The sequence below is a fragment of the Scyliorhinus canicula genome, chromosome 4 (assembly GCF_902713615.1).
Source record: "Scyliorhinus canicula chromosome 4, sScyCan1.1, whole genome shotgun sequence".
Lineage (NCBI taxonomy): Eukaryota > Metazoa > Chordata > Chondrichthyes > Carcharhiniformes > Scyliorhinidae > Scyliorhinus > Scyliorhinus canicula.
Window position 1 is genome coordinate 90,627,982 of NC_052149.1, and position 15,484 is coordinate 90,643,465.

Sequence of the window (15,484 nt, forward strand, 5' to 3'; positions counted from 1 at the left end):
GAAGTAAATAGCGAAGTAAGTGACTGATTCGAAGAATGCATGCAGAAAAAAAGTAACCTAGGAAATCACGGATGGCTATTAAGTATTTCAAATCTTCGACTTGTATCCAAAACCCGCAAATATAGTGTTCAAGGAAAGCAACTTAAATACTTTTGGACGAGTAGAAATATTTTCTTTTTTAAAAAATAATTTTTATTCAAATTTTCACAAAATATCAATAACAAAATACAATAAAAAAGAGGAACCCCTGCACCGATCCCTTAGGGCAAATTTCACCCTCTCCAATTTAATAAACCCCACCATATCGTTGATCCAGGCCTCCACGCCTGGGGGCCACGCATCCTTCCACTGAAAAGAACCAAATATTGCGATCCCCCAGCTCGGTTTGACCCTGGATCCTAACACCCTCGACACCGTCCTTGCTGCGCCCTTCCAAAATTCCCCCAGCGCTGGGCATGCCCAGAACATATGGGCATGGTTTGCTGGGCTCCCTGAGCACCTAACACACCTGTCCTCACTCCCAAAAAACCGGCTCATCCTTGTCCTGGTCATGTGAGCCCGATGCAGCACCTTAAATTGTATGAGGCTGAGCCTCGCGCAAGAAGAGGAGGAGTTCACCCTCCCTAGGGCGTCTGCCCACGTCCCCTCCTTGATCTCCTCACCCAGCTCCTCCTCCCACTTACCCTTCAGCTCCTCAATCGAGGCCTCGTCCTCCTCCTGCATCACTTGGTACGTTGCCGAGATCCTCCCCCCTCCAACCCACACCCCTGAGAGCACCCTGCCCTGGACCCCACAAGGCGGCAACAGTGGGAACTCCGCCACTTGCCGCCTGACAAACGCCCTTACCTGCATATACCTGAAGGTGTTCCCCGGGGTGAGCCCGAACTTCTCCTCCAGCTCACCCAGGCTCGCGAACTTCCCATCCACAAACAGGTCCCCCATCCTCCTAATACCTGCCCTGTGCCAACTAAGGAACCCGCCGTCAATTCTCCCCGGGACAAACCGGTGGTTCCCCCGTATTGGGGACCACACCGAAGCCCCCACCTCCCCCCTGTGCCGTCTCCATTGCCCCCAAATTTTGAGGGTAGCCGTCACCACCGGGCTCATGGTATACCTTGTTGGAGGGAGCGGCAGCGCCGCCAGGCTCATGCCCACACACGACGCCATCTCCATCCTCTTCCATGCTGCCCCTTCCCCCTCCATCACCCACTTGCGCATCATCACTGCATTGGCAGCCCAGTAATACCCACAGAGGTTGGTCAGTGCCAGCCCCCCCCCCCGCTCCACTCTCGGGGTCCACTGCCCCCACACAAACCCAGTAATGCGCCTATTAACCCACCTGAAGAAGGCCTTCGGGATAAGGATGGGAAGGCACTGGAACAGGAGCAGAAATCTTGGGAGCACCGTCATCTTGACTGACTGTACCCCACCCGCCAGAGACAGCGGCAGCATGTCTCACCTCTTAAACTCCTCCTCCATTTGCTCCACCAGCCTCGTGAGGTTAAGTTATCCCCCCCACCGGGTCATCCGCGTACAGTGACACTCGGTGTTCCTCCCCACCTTGCACCAGCCCCCTCCAGTTCCTCGACTCCCTCAATGCCATGGCCAGGGGTTCGATTGCCAGCGCAAAAAGCAGGGGGGTTAAGGGACACATCTGCCTCGTCCCTCGGTATAGTCGAAAATACTCCCACCTCCTCCTATTCGTGGCCACACTCGCCACCAGGGCCTCATATAACAGCCTCACCCACCTGACAAACCCCTCCCCAAACCTGAACCTTTTCAGCACCTCCCACAAGTACCCCCACTCAACCTTATCGAAGGCCTTCTCCGCGTCCATCACCACCACTATCTCCGCCTCCCCTTCTACCGCCGGCATCATTATAACATTCAAGAGCCTCAGTATGTTAGTATTCAACTGCCTCCCTTTCACGAACCCCGTTTGATCCTCGTGAATAACCTGCGGCACACAGTCCTCTATCCTCGTGGCTAAAATCTTTGCCAACAACTTGGCGCCTACATTTAAGAGTGAGATCGGCCTGTCTGACCCACACTGCAGGGGATCCTTGTCCCGCTTAAGGATCAAGGAAATCAGCACCCGAGACATCGTCGGAGGCAAAGCACCTCCTTCCCGTGCCTCGTTGAAGGTCCTAACCAACAGAGGGCCCAGCAGGTCTGCATACGTCTTATAGAATTCGACCGGGAACCCATCCGGCCCCGGCGCCTTCCCCGGCTGCATGCTCCCTATCCCTTTGAACAACTCCTCCAGCCCAACCGGCGCCCCCAGTCCCTCCACCTGTCCCTCCTCCACCCTCGGGAATCTCAGCCTGTCCAGAAAACGCCCCATCCCCCTCCTCCACTGGGGGTTCGGACCGATACAGTTCCTCGTAGAAGTCCCTGAAGACCCCATTGATGCCTACCCCCCTTCACACCACATCCCCCCCCCCCCAATCCTTAACTCTACCGATCTCCCTAGCCGCATCTCGCTTCCGAAGCTGGTGCGCCAGCATCCGGCTCGCCTTTTCCCCATATTCATACACCGCCCCCTGTGCCTTCCTCCACTGAACTTCTGCCTTCCTGGTGGTCAACAGGTCGAATTCGACCTGGAGACTATGCTGCTCCCTCAGCAATCCCCCCTCCGGAGCCTCCGCGTACATCCTGTCCACCCTCACCATCTCCCCCACCAACCTCTCCCTCTCTCTCTGCTCTCTCTGTGGGCCCGAATGGAGATCAACTCTCCCCTAACCACCGCCTTCAGCGCCTCCCAGACCGTCCCCACTCGGACCTCCTCATTGTCATTGGCCTCCAGGTACCTCTCAATACATCCTCTGACCCGCCCACCCACCTCCTCGTCCACCAGCAACCCCACCTCTAAGCGCCAAAGCGGGCACTGGTCTCTCTCCTCCCCCAGCTCAAGGTCCACCCAATGCGGGGCATGACCAGAAATGGCTATCGCCGAGTAGTCAGTATCCTCCACTCTCGCAATCAGCGCCCTACTCATAACAAAAAAATTCAATCTTATGCACATGGGAGAAGAATGAAAATTCTGTGGCCCTCGGTCTCGCAAACCTCCATGGGTCAACCCCTCCCATCTGGTCCATAAACCCCCTCAACACCTTAGCCGCCGCTGGCCTCCTGCCCGTCCTGGATCTGGATCGGTTCAGTGCCGGATCCAGCACCATGTTGAAATCCCCCTCCCATTATCAGGCCCCCCGTCTCCAAGTCTGGAATCCGGCCCAACATAGATTATCATAGAATTTACAGTGCAGAAGGAGGCAATTCAGCCCATCGAGTCTGCACCGGCTCTTGGAAAGGGCACCCTACCCAAGGTCAACACCTACACCCTATCCCCGTAACCCCACCCAACACTAAGGGCAATTTTGGACACTAAGGGCAATTTATCACAGCCATTCCACCTAACCTGCACATCTTTGGACTGTGGGAGGAAACCCAAGCACCCGGAGGAAACCCAAACACACACGGGGAGGATGTGCAGACTCTGCACAGACAGTGACCCAAGCCGGAATCGAACCTGGGACCCTGGAGCTGTGAAGCAGTTGTGCTATCCACAATGCTACCGTGCTGCCATGCGCCGCATGAAACCCGCTTCGTCCCAATTTGGGGCGTATACATTGACCAGCACCACCCACTACCCCTGCAGCTTGCCACTTACCATCACATATCTCCCGCCACTGTCTGCCACAATGTTCGCTGCCTCGAACGACACCCTCTTTCCCACCAGGATCGCCACCCCCCGATTTTTTGCATCCAGCCCCGAATGAAACACCTGGCCTACCCATCCCTTCCGCAATCGAACCTGATCCGCCACCTTCAGGTGCGTCTCCTGAAGCATGACCACATCTGCCTTCAGCCCCATCAGGTGCGCAAACACGTGGGCCCGTTTGACCGGCCCATTCAGTCCCCTTACATTCCAGGTTATCAGCCGTATCAGGGGGCTACCTACCCCCCTTCCCCGCCGACTAGCCATTACCCTTCCTCAGCCCGCCACGTGCCCGCTCGGCCCGTTCCCCACGGCGGCAGACCTCCATCCTGACCCCCTCTACCTTCTCCAGCTCCCTCTTGGCCACTCCAGCAGCAACCCGGTACACCCCCCCCCCCCCCTTTCCTAGCTACATTGCTCCCTCCATTGCACTCCTGTAAGTCAGCTGACCCCGGCCCCATCCGCCACTCCTTCAACCCCTCCCAGCGGTGGGCTTCCCCTCCCCATTGCCCACCAGCAGGTTCTCCTCCCCCTACCGCTCTCAGCTCGGGAAAAAGCCTGCGCTTCTGAGCTCCGGCCCCGCCCACTTCAGCCTTCAGCGCGGGAAGAAGCCTGCGCTTTCCACCTGCCTGACCCCGCCTCCTCTGACGCATCTCCCTTTACCGGCCCGGTCCCCTCGCGGGGCCCCAACCCCCCTTCCCGCAATCAGCCCCCCACACTGCAGGTCTGCCCCCCTCCCCGAGCCCATCCGACAGACCCAAGCAAAAACAGTGCCCCACCCACCCTAAAAGCAACAAAGAACCAACAATAAACAGAGAACCCCCCCCCAAAATGTAACACAGCTACACGCAAACCCCCGTTCCCAACCGACTGTTTGAGTCCAATTTTTCGGCCTGTACGAAGGCCCACGCCTCCTCCGGGGACTCAAAGTAAAAGTGTCGGTCCTTATATGTGACCCACAGACGCGCCGGCTGCAGCATGCCGAACTTCACTCCCTTCCTGTGTAGCACCGTCTTCGTCCGGTTGTACCCGGCCCTCTTTGCCACCTCCGCACTCCAGTCCTGGTAGATCCGTACCTCCGCGTTCTCCCACCTGATGCTCCGCTCCTTCTTGGCCCACCTGAGTGTACACTCCCGGTCAGCAAGCCGGTGGAACTGCACCAGCACTGCCCGTAGCGGCTCATCAGGCTTGGGCCTTCTCGCCAACACTCTGTGGGCCCCCTCCAGCTCCTGAAAGGACCTAGCTCCCATCAGCGAATTTAGCATGGTGACCACATAGGCCCCCCACGTCCAGCCCCTCCGGAAGGCCCAGGATCCGCAGATTTTTCCGCCTCGAACGGTTCTCCATCTCCTCGAACCTCTCCTGCCATTTTTTACGCAGCGCCTCGTGCGCCTCCACCTTCACCGCGAGGCCTAAGATCTCGTTTTCGGAGACCTTTTGTCGGACCTCTTGGATCGGCTCCAGCAGCTCCGCTTTAAGCTCCCTGAAGCAGCGCTGAAGATTCTCCTGCTGCTCCTGCGCCCACTGCATCCATGCCGCCTGGTCTCCGCCTGCTGCCATCTTGTGCTTCTTCCCTCGCACCTGCTTTGGCTTTGCTACCACTTTTCAACTCGCCCCACTCCTGGTCCAGGCCATACACTGCTGGGGAAATGTTGCTGACTCCTTCCCACGTCGGGAAACGTCGAAAAAGTACCACTAAAACGAGCCCAAAAGTCCGTTCCTAGCAGGAGCTGCCGAACGTGCGACTTAGCTCCGCATAGCCGCAACCGGAGGTCCTCCAGTAGAAATATTTTCAATGACACAAAAACAGAACATGCTAGACAATCTCAGCAGGTCTGTGGCAGCACCTGTGGACAGAAAAGGGAGCTAACGTTTCGAGTCTGGATGACTTAGTCAAAACTAGAAAAGTTAGCATCCTTTTCTCTCCACAGATGCTGTCAGACTGCTGAGATTGTCCAGTTTATTTGTTTAAGATTCCAGCATCTGCTTTTATTATCAAAATATTTCAATTACCTCTTTCAACCATTTCCTTTCCAGTAGTGACTTTGAAGCTAGGCGCATCACATTTCTTGTTTCTTTTGGGTTTGGTTTTTCCCCTTGTCGTGCTACATGGAGGAGTAGAAAAAATGGGAGAAAACCAAGCAGTACGAAACTGGTAGTAGCAATGCTCGTACTAACTCCCATAGTCAAAACTCCTTCAGTAGAGAGTACCTTGATTTGTCAGATTCCGTTCTTTCCAGCCAAAAAATGAGTTCAGATGAATCAAATAAATAATGGATAATTTGCATGAAGGAATTACTCAAAAAAAAGTGATTGAACTACTGAGGTCAGACTGCATCTGCGGAGAGAGAAAAAGTTAACGTTCTGGTCTATGACCGTTCGCCAGACAATTGCACAGAGGCAGTTTTAGTCATACAGTCATAGGGTAATATGCTGATAAGCACAGTATTTATTACCCATCACTAATTGCCCTCGAAAGCGATGGTGAACTGTCTTTGTGACCCACTGTCCAGATGGTGCAGGGACTTGCATAGAGCAGTGGGGAGTGAAATGTTCCACAACTTTGGCCCAGTGATAATAAAGGGCGGGTGACACATTTTCAAGTCCGGATGATGTGTAACCTGGAGATGATAATGTTCCTCTTTGTCTGCTGTCCTGGTCCTTCTAGGTGATCGGGTTTCAGGAGTGCTTTCAAAGTTGCTGCAGTGCATCTTGCAGAGGCACACAGATAGTGTGTCAGTGGGACTGAAATAGTATTCAAGGAAATAGAATTTAAGGAGATGGCTTGTGTGTCAATCAAGTGGGCTGCTTTGTCCTGGATGATGCTGAGCATTTTGAATATTGTTGGGTTAGCACGCATCAGACAAGTGAAGTATACTCTATTAAACTCCTGACTCATGTTTTAGGTGGTGGGAAAGCTTTAGGAAGTCTGAAGGTAAGTCATTAATTGTAAATACCCAGTCTTTGATCTGTTCTTACAGCTGCAGTATTTATGTGGCTGGTCCAGTTAAGTTTCTGGTTAGTGTTAATCCACACAATGTTAATGATGTGGGATTCAGTGATACTAATGACATTCAATGTTGAGGGAAAATGGTGAGAGTTTCTTATTGGGGGGTGGTACTTGTGGAGCACAAATATTAATTGCCACTTAGCCCATTCAAATACTGCTTCCCTGATTTCCGGTCAATCTTTCTCACCTTGCTTCTGATCCATGTATTCTATTTCTAGAAAATAAAATTGACTATAATAACATTCTGTGTAAGCATTTGTACAAAATTATATTTGAATTTTTATTTCAGGTACGGGGTGTTGGAACGGGAGGCATTGTTTCCACTGCCTTTTGTCTACTGTACAAGTTGTTTACCCTGAAGTTAACTCGTAAACAGGTGATGGGCCTAATAACACATACTGACTCTCCGTACATCCGAGGTTTAGGCTTCATGTATATACGGTATGTCTACTTTTTTTTAAACAAACACTCATTTACAATAGATATTTTAAAGCTTCATTCCTTTTAATTTCGTTAACTATTTAAAGGTTCATTTAAACTGCTAAATATGGTACTAGTTTACTACAGTGCTTTAAACAAAGTTGGCTGAATGGTGCTCCAGGCAAGTTTTTGTTTAAAATGTAGTAATGATTTTGTGAGGGAGTTTCTTGTGACTTTACTCATACTAGCTTACCTGAAGGAGATGTTGCAACCTGAAAGAAATGCGTTTATTACTAAAGTTCTTCCAGATTGTTCTGAATGATTCTTGGTTGAGCTGTCGTGTAGTGATTAGGTCAATTGACTTTTAGCTTTGAAACTGGGCTGATTAGGAGAGACTTTGCACTTGATATGTAAGGTGATCAGAAGCTTTGTATATCCTTTCATTCAGTGTGTAAACTGCTATAATGTCAAAACAAAATGCGATTTTGAGAAGGGTGTTCATAAAGGTGCTTTTACTTTGAAAAAAGTGTAGCTAACTGTATGTGCGCCTCCCACCATTATCTGCATAAGGAAATGACAGAGCACCCACCACCGTGCTTTAATAAAATAGATATGAATTTGACAATCTCATGCACATGCAATTAACTTGCCAGTTTGTTGTGCTTGGCATTTGATATGGTATGTTTCCAGCTGAGGCTGTAAATTGGGAGACCAACATCAGGTCAATATATCTCCAATCTGCAGAAATTAAAATGTAAAAGAGATTTATCGTGCAAGTGATATTTACTTTGTGTTTGCTGTATATTCGTAACATCTTGAATGTTTATTTCTAAAGGTACACACAGCCCCCAGCTGATTTGTGGGATTGGTATGAACCTTTTTTAGATGATGAAGAGGTATGTTGGCAAGGATTGTGCTTTTCATTGTGTTTTGGGCATAGTGGAGTAACAGTTGGTGTTCAAATTAATTTTAGACAAGTCTTAATGTATTGAATCTCACCAATTTTTAGATGTAAAGATTTGTATTTATCTATGAAAACAATTCAAATCTGGTTTCTTGTTGCCAAGCTAATTATGCACATACTAATTTGTATTTTGTTCCTATTGTCCTGGGGCCTGTGATTTAAATATCTTTTTGATGAATTGACTAGTCCCATTTCGAATCAAATGCCATGCTATTTATTAGTAGATCTTCTAAACCACTGACCTATCCTGGGATCCAGCAGACTTGAATTCACGGTAACCTAGGGCTGAATTCTGCTGATGCATGTTAGAGATTGTTGTGCCAGAATCCAGTTTCATTTTTTTACAGGAATTAGAGGGACATCTTAGGTACTATTAGATTTATATAGTTCCTTATACCACAAATATATACTGTATCCTAATCACCCGGGTATAGTTACCACCACATCCAGTCCCAACCAAGATATGTTAATTTTTGGGTGCACAGGCACTTAACATGCAAAAATAAAAGGCACAGAAAGACTAAGAGGGTCATTGAACTGTTCTGGCATCACCACTTCTAGCTCATTTCACTTCCAACAGTTGCTCACAAGAGATAACCCCATAGGCCAATTTATGGAGAAACTAGAGAGTTCCTCTTCAAAAATTAAGCTAGTTCGAAGCAATCGCAGTGACTGTTAAAGCTGCCACAATTTGTATGTCGAAATGTTTACCATTCTTAGAAGCTCAACCAGCTCTCTAGAATGAATATAGCAAATATGCACCGAGACAAGAACGAGAAGCAAGAGTCGCCCATATAGCCTGCCTGCAGATGCCAGCAACTTCACTACAATTTGACAGTGCAAAGTACTGTTGTGTAACTAAAGCGAAAGAGAAAATGCTGGAAAATTTCAGCAGGTCTGGCAGCATCTGCAGGGAGAGAAAAGGGCTAACGTTTTGAGTCCAATGACCCTCTGTCAAAGACTCTTTGTCGTGTAACTGACGTTGACTTAACGGTAGCATTCTCTCCATTTATTGGAAAGGTTATGTGTTCATGCCCTATTTTAAAGACCAAGCACATAAGCAGGGCTGAGACTTCAATGTTCTATTAAGGCATTGCTGCCATTGGATGTCCTGCCATTAGAATGAAGCATTAAATCAAAGCCTTCAAGTGACACTATAAGAAGAGCAAGGGTGTTTTTTTATGTCCTGGTGGGTCCTAGAGGTGGTCCCCTGATGGAGGTCCCGTGGTCTGTTTCTGTGTCTCTTTCGCACAATTTGGCTCATGTGCTTCCCTACTTTTCTCTGGTAATTACTATAAGACCACAAGATATAGAGACGGAATTAAGCTATTCGGCCCTTTGAGTCTGCTCTGCCATTCAATCATGGCTAATATGTTTCTCATCACCATTCTCCTGCCCATTCCCCATAATATCCGATCCCCTTATTAATCAAGAACCTATCTATCTCTATCTTAAAGACACTCAGCGACATGGCCTCCACAGCCTTTTGTGGCAATGAGTTCCACAGATTCACCACCATCTGGCTGAAGAAATTCCTCCTCCTCCCTGTTTTAAAGGATCGTCACTTCAGTCTGAGGCTGTGCCCTCACGTTCTAGTTTCTCCTGGTGGGAACATTCTCTCCACGTTCACTTTATCTAGGCCTCTCCGTATTCTGTAAGTTTCAATGAGACCCCCCCCCCCCCCCCCCCCCCCCCCCCCCACCCCCCCCACCCCCCCAACATATCATTCTAAATTCCATCTAGTACAAACCCCGAGACCTCAACCGTTCCTCATATGACAAGTCCTTCATTCCGGGGTGCACCTGGACCCTTTCCAAGGCCATTCCTCCTTACCAGATACATGGCCCAAAACTGCTCACAATATTCCAAATGGAGTTTGACCAGAGTCTTATACAGCCTCAACAGTACATCTTCGTTCAAATGATATAGCTCTCTCGACATTAATGTTAACGTTGCATTTGCCTTCCTAACTGCCAACTGAACCTGCATGTTAACCGTTAGAGAATCCTGAACAAAGACTCCTCATTCCCTTTGTGCTTCGGATTTCAGAAGCCTTTCCCCATTTAGGAAATAGTCTATGCCTCTATTCTTCCTTCTGAAGTGCATAACCACACTTTTCCACATTGTATTCCATCTGCCACTTTGCCCACTCTCCTAGCTTATCTAAGTCCTTCTGCAGCCTCCCTGTTTCCACAACACTACCTGTCCCTCTACATATCTCTATCACCTGAAAACGTAGCAACAGTGCCCTCAGTTGCTTCTTCCAGATCGTTGCGTGAAGAGTTGTGGTCCCAACACTGACCCCTGCAGAACATCATTGGTCACCGGCTGCCATCCTAAAAACACCCCTTTAACCTCACTCTGTCATATATCAGTCAGTCATTCATCTATCCATACCACTACATTGCCCCTAACCCCATCGGCTCTTATCTGATTTAGCAGCCTCTGGTATGGCATCTTGTCAAAGGCCTAGAAATCTAAATAGATTCTGTTCACTGGCTCTCCTTTGTCTAACTTCTTTGTTGCCTCCTCAAAGAATTTAACACATTTGTGAGGCATGACGTCCCCTTGACAAATCCGTGCTGACTCAGTCTGATTTTACCATGCATTTCTAAGTACTCCGCATTCTCATTCTTAATAATAGACTCTAAAATCGTACCAGCAACCGAAGTCAGGCTAACCGGCCTGTAATTTCCTCACTTCAGCCTCCCTCCTTAAACAGGGGTACTACATTAGCCATTTTCCAATCCTCTGGGACTGTCTCTGCCTCCAGTGATTCCTTTTTCTATATAAATTTAGAGTACCCAATTAATTTTTTCCAATTAAAGGGCAATTAGCATGGCCATTCCACCTAACCTGCACATCTTTGGGTTGTGTGGGCAAAACCCACGCAGACATGGGGAGAATGTGCAAACTCCACATGGACAGTGACCCAGAGCCGGGATCGAATCTGGGACCTCTGCGCCGTGAGACTGCAGTGCTACCACTGGGCCACCGTTCTACCCTGCCTCCAGTGATTCCTGAAAGATCACCAATGCCGTCATAATATCCTCAGCTATCTCCTTCAGGGTGTAGTCCATCCGGTCCAGGTGATTTATCCACCTTCAGACCTATCAGCTTCCCCAGACCTTTCACTTCCTCAGTGATGGCCACTGCACTCACTCTGCCTCTTTACTGTCTTGGAGTTCTGGTATGCCACTGGTGTCTTCCACTGTGAAGACTGATGCAAAGTACCTATTTAGTTCCTCTGCCATTTCTTTATTCCCTATTACCCCACCTCATTTTCCAGTGGCCCAAGGTCTATTCTCATCAAAGACCCACCGGGGTCTTTTTTCCTTTACGGTTCCGCAACTCTACCCACACAAATTCTACACCTCCCGAACCAATATTGTTTCTTGCTATCGATTTATGCTCATTTGTTAATAATGCAACCCTGCCCATCTGCCTGTCCTATTTGATAGGACACATATCCTTGTATATTTAGATCCCAGCCCTAATCCCCTTGTAGCCATGTCTCTGCGATGCCCACAGTATCGTACCTGCCAATTTCAATGTGTGCAACAAGCTAATTTACCTTGTTTAGTATACTGCACGCATCTAAGTACAACACCCATGGTCCTGCGTTGACTGCCCCCCATCTCATAGTTGTCCCCTTTTTTGCCATACCTCACACTTTCTATACTCTGATCTATTACGTGTTCTGGAAACCTCTTCAGAGCCCTCGGCCCCTTTAATTAGTTTTAAGTCCTCATCATTAACCCGAATTCCCACTTTTTCCTTTAACTTTGATTTTCTAATTTTCCATGCAACTGACCCCCCCTCCCCCCCAATTTACTTTAAAGCCCTATCTGCTGCCCTAGTTATGAAATTCGCCAGGACTCTGGTCCCAGCATGATTCAAGTGAAGACCGTCCCATCGGAACAACTCCCTCCTTCCCCAGTACTGGTGCCAATGTCCCATGAATTCAAACCCATTTCTCCGACACCAACCTTTGAGCCATGCATGACCTCTTTAGTCTTATTGACCGTCTGCCAATTAGATTGTGGCTCAGGTAGTAAACCAGAGATTATTATCTTTTTTTGGTTCTTTTTTAAATTTAGCCCCTAGCTGCTCATATTCCTTCAGCAGAACATGTCCCCTTGTTCTACCTATGTCGTTGGTACAAACGTGGACCACAAAAATTGGATCTTTATTTTAAATTTAGAGTGCCCAATTAATTTTTTCCAATTAAGAGGCAATTTAGCATGGCCAATCCACCTACCCTGCACATCCTTGGGTTGTGGGGGCGAAACCCACGCAAACACTGGGAGAATGTGCAAACTCGAGACGGACAGTGACCCAGAGCCGGGATCGAACCTGGGACCTCAGTGTCGTGACGCAGCAGTGCTAACCACTGTGCCACCGTGCTGCCCAACAACTGGATCTTTACCCTCCCACTCCCAGGTTCCATTGCAGCCCAGATGAGATATCTCGAGCACCAGGTAGGTAACACAACCTGCAGGGCTCTCAATCCTGGTCACAGAGCAGTGTCTATGTCCGATTATGACTACATTTCTTTTCTCACCCCCAACCTGAATGGCTACCTGTACCACAGTGCTGTGGTCGGTTTGCTCATCCTCCCCACAGTTCCTGCTCTCATCCAGACAGGGCCAAGAATCTCAGACCTGTTGGACAAGGGCTGGGGCTCCTGCAGCCCTACTTCCTGGATCCCTCTACCTACCTCACTCATAGTCTCTGACCACAGATCAAATTCAAGGTACTTAATGTAAGAGGTGTGACTGTCTCCTGCAACACATAATCCAGGTAACCGCCCCTCACTGTCTGAAGCTCAGTCTCCAGCTCATCATCTCTGAGACGAAGAGGGGCAGCACGTGGCACAGTGGTTAGCACTGCTGCCTACGGCGTTGAGGACCCGGGTTCGAATCGCGGTCCTGACTCACTGTGTGGAGTTTGCACATTTTCCCCATGTCTGCGAGGATTTCGCCCTCAACCCAAAAATGTGCGGGTTAGGTGGATTGGCCACGTTAAATTGTCCCTTAATTGGAAAAAAAATAATTGGGTACTCTAAATTTTTTTTTTTTTTAAACTCAGATGAAGTTCCTCAAGCACCCAACACTTGCTAGAGATGTGTTGTATAGGAACCACAATGGGATCCACCAGCTCCCACATCATGCAGGTACAACACTTTTCTGGTCTTGCATCTCTATTAACTAGTTTTAAATTTGGTGTTGAAATTTTCCAGCTGGTTTTTAGTCTCCTAAATTTATTTCTCCTTTTTACCTCCAACTGAAAGTAAATTAGAATAGGCAATGCAAATTAGCAGTTACTTACCAGCGAATGAACTTACCGTTTTCCTATGACTTCACTCTGTTTTTCCCTTCTAAAGATTTCTACGCAGAAGTACTCCTATAGTTACCAAAAAAGCACATTGGGACACCCTGAGGTTATAGAAAAATGATAACATAACATAGATAAAACTATTTTATTTAACCAAGTGGGGACTCTGTAACTTGAATTTGATGTCCCCTAATTATTCCTTATTTGAATGACATTGGCAAAGCATAAATTTCCATATAAAAGGCACCAGCGCAATGACTGTTGGTTTATCAGCTCAGGAGTCTTCCTGAAGTTTTTTTGGGTCTCAATGTCTTTACTGTGTGAACGTACCAAACCTAGATCCAATATGCTTGCTGATGCAGCCTGGCCAAGGCCGCCTACTTACGTACTACACTTGTCAACATTAAAAGACATCTGATGGGGACAGGCACATTTCCCATTGTATCGGAATCCTCCTCCAATCTATTATTTTCATCTTAAGACCCATATTTAAACGCTGTGTCACCCACGAACTTGTGGATGATTCCCATCACAATCAAAATGGAAAAGAAGTTAATGTTTTTCTGAGCATGAACCTTGGTTAGACCATAGTGTGGGCAGCACGGTAGCACAGTGGGTAGCACTGTTGCTTCACAGCTCCGGGGTCCCAAGTTTGATTCCCAGCATTGGTCACTGTCTGTGGAGTCTGCACGTTCTCCCTGTGTCTGCGTGGGTTTCCCTCGGGTGCTCCGGTTTCCTCCCACAAGTCCCGAAAGACGTGCTGTTAGGTAATTTGGACATTCTGAATTCTCCCAAGATGTTGCCGAACAGATGCCAGAAGGTGGCGGCAAGTGGCATTTCACAGTAACTTCATTGTGGTGTAAATGTAAGCCTGCTTGTGACAATAAAGATTATAAGTACTACATGCAGCTCTGGTTGCCATATTATTAAAGAATGTACATGGAGAGGGTGCAGAGAAGATTTACCAGAAAAGGTGATGCCAGAAAGATTTGGGTAAACATCAGAAAAGAACATACGGTTGGGTCTCTTCTCTTGAAGAAAGAAGACCGAGGAGTGACTTAATAGATGTGTTTAAAATTATGAAATATTCTGATAGTGAATACAAGGGAGAAGGAATGGTTACAATGATGGAGTTAGATGAGAAAAGATGAAAAGAGATTCAATGAAGCATAAACACTGGGATGGACTGGTTGGGCAATATAGCCTGTTTCTGTGCCATATATCCCATCTAATCATTTGATGTGTGTACTCAAATTATTATTAAAGATGGTGAAGAGCAATTCTGTATAAATTAGATCTTTATAAATTCTGCCTAAATTTGCAACAACTACCAGATTATTAACTATTTACAACTTGTACATAACTATTCAATCGCATTTATTTTAGCTTATACGTAGAAAATTCTGATTGTCAGACAGTCGGGTCTGAAGACTGAATGCATCATTATTTGAAATTGTACTGGATAGCTTTTTGCCCAAGTCTTAAGCCTGGTTAAATTCACATTATTTGCACTTAGAAAAGTGCTATTTTACATTGCAGCAAGATTTGTACTACCGTTACATTTTATGCAAGTTAATTTGATAGGGTACAGAAATTTTGTGCAGACTACCATTATGTCTAGAAAGTGTTTTTGTGAGGTATGTTATCATCTGATATTGAGCATAGTTACATTTTTTAAGGAGAAATTTTACAATTTTGTTTCAACTCCTGGAACAAGTATATTCATATAAAATATTAGACTGATTATCAGAGGTGGCTATATGCAACAATGATTTATTCAGCTCATTTCCCATCCCTAACAATTGCAAGCTTTCAAACTGAAACAAAATAGCGCAAGATGCTATTATGAACAGAAACAATAAGTGAAGCGTGGTATCTTGTTCTGGTGCAATCTCTGTCTTTCTATGAAATAGCTGGAAGATGAAACTTGATCTTTCTTTGAATTTACATATCTCAAGTTTCTATATTTAACATGTAGCAAATTGAAGTTAAGATCTGAACTTAAAACATTCCTACTTTGATGGTCAAAACTAAC

The 15,484-nt window shown here is 47.4% G+C and overlaps 1 protein-coding gene across 7 annotated transcripts in view; it reads left to right on the plus strand.

Annotated features, from left to right (window-relative positions):
• The window catches only part of prpf38b (pre-mRNA processing factor 38B), a 38,420-nt gene that overhangs the window by 19,778 nt on the left and 3,158 nt on the right, over positions 1–15,484 (plus strand). For 5 of the 7 annotated variants that reach the window (XM_038794782.1, XM_038794781.1, XM_038794785.1 and 2 more), the window contains 2 exons: positions 7,018–7,169; positions 7,984–8,044. In XM_038794782.1, coding sequence (XP_038650710.1) covers positions 7,018–7,169; positions 7,984–8,044 — 213 coding nt within the window. Of the gene's footprint in view, positions 1–7,017; positions 7,170–7,977; positions 8,045–15,484 lie in introns of those variants that run through there. The other 2 variants (XM_038794787.1, XM_038794786.1) reach the window with 2 other exon arrangements.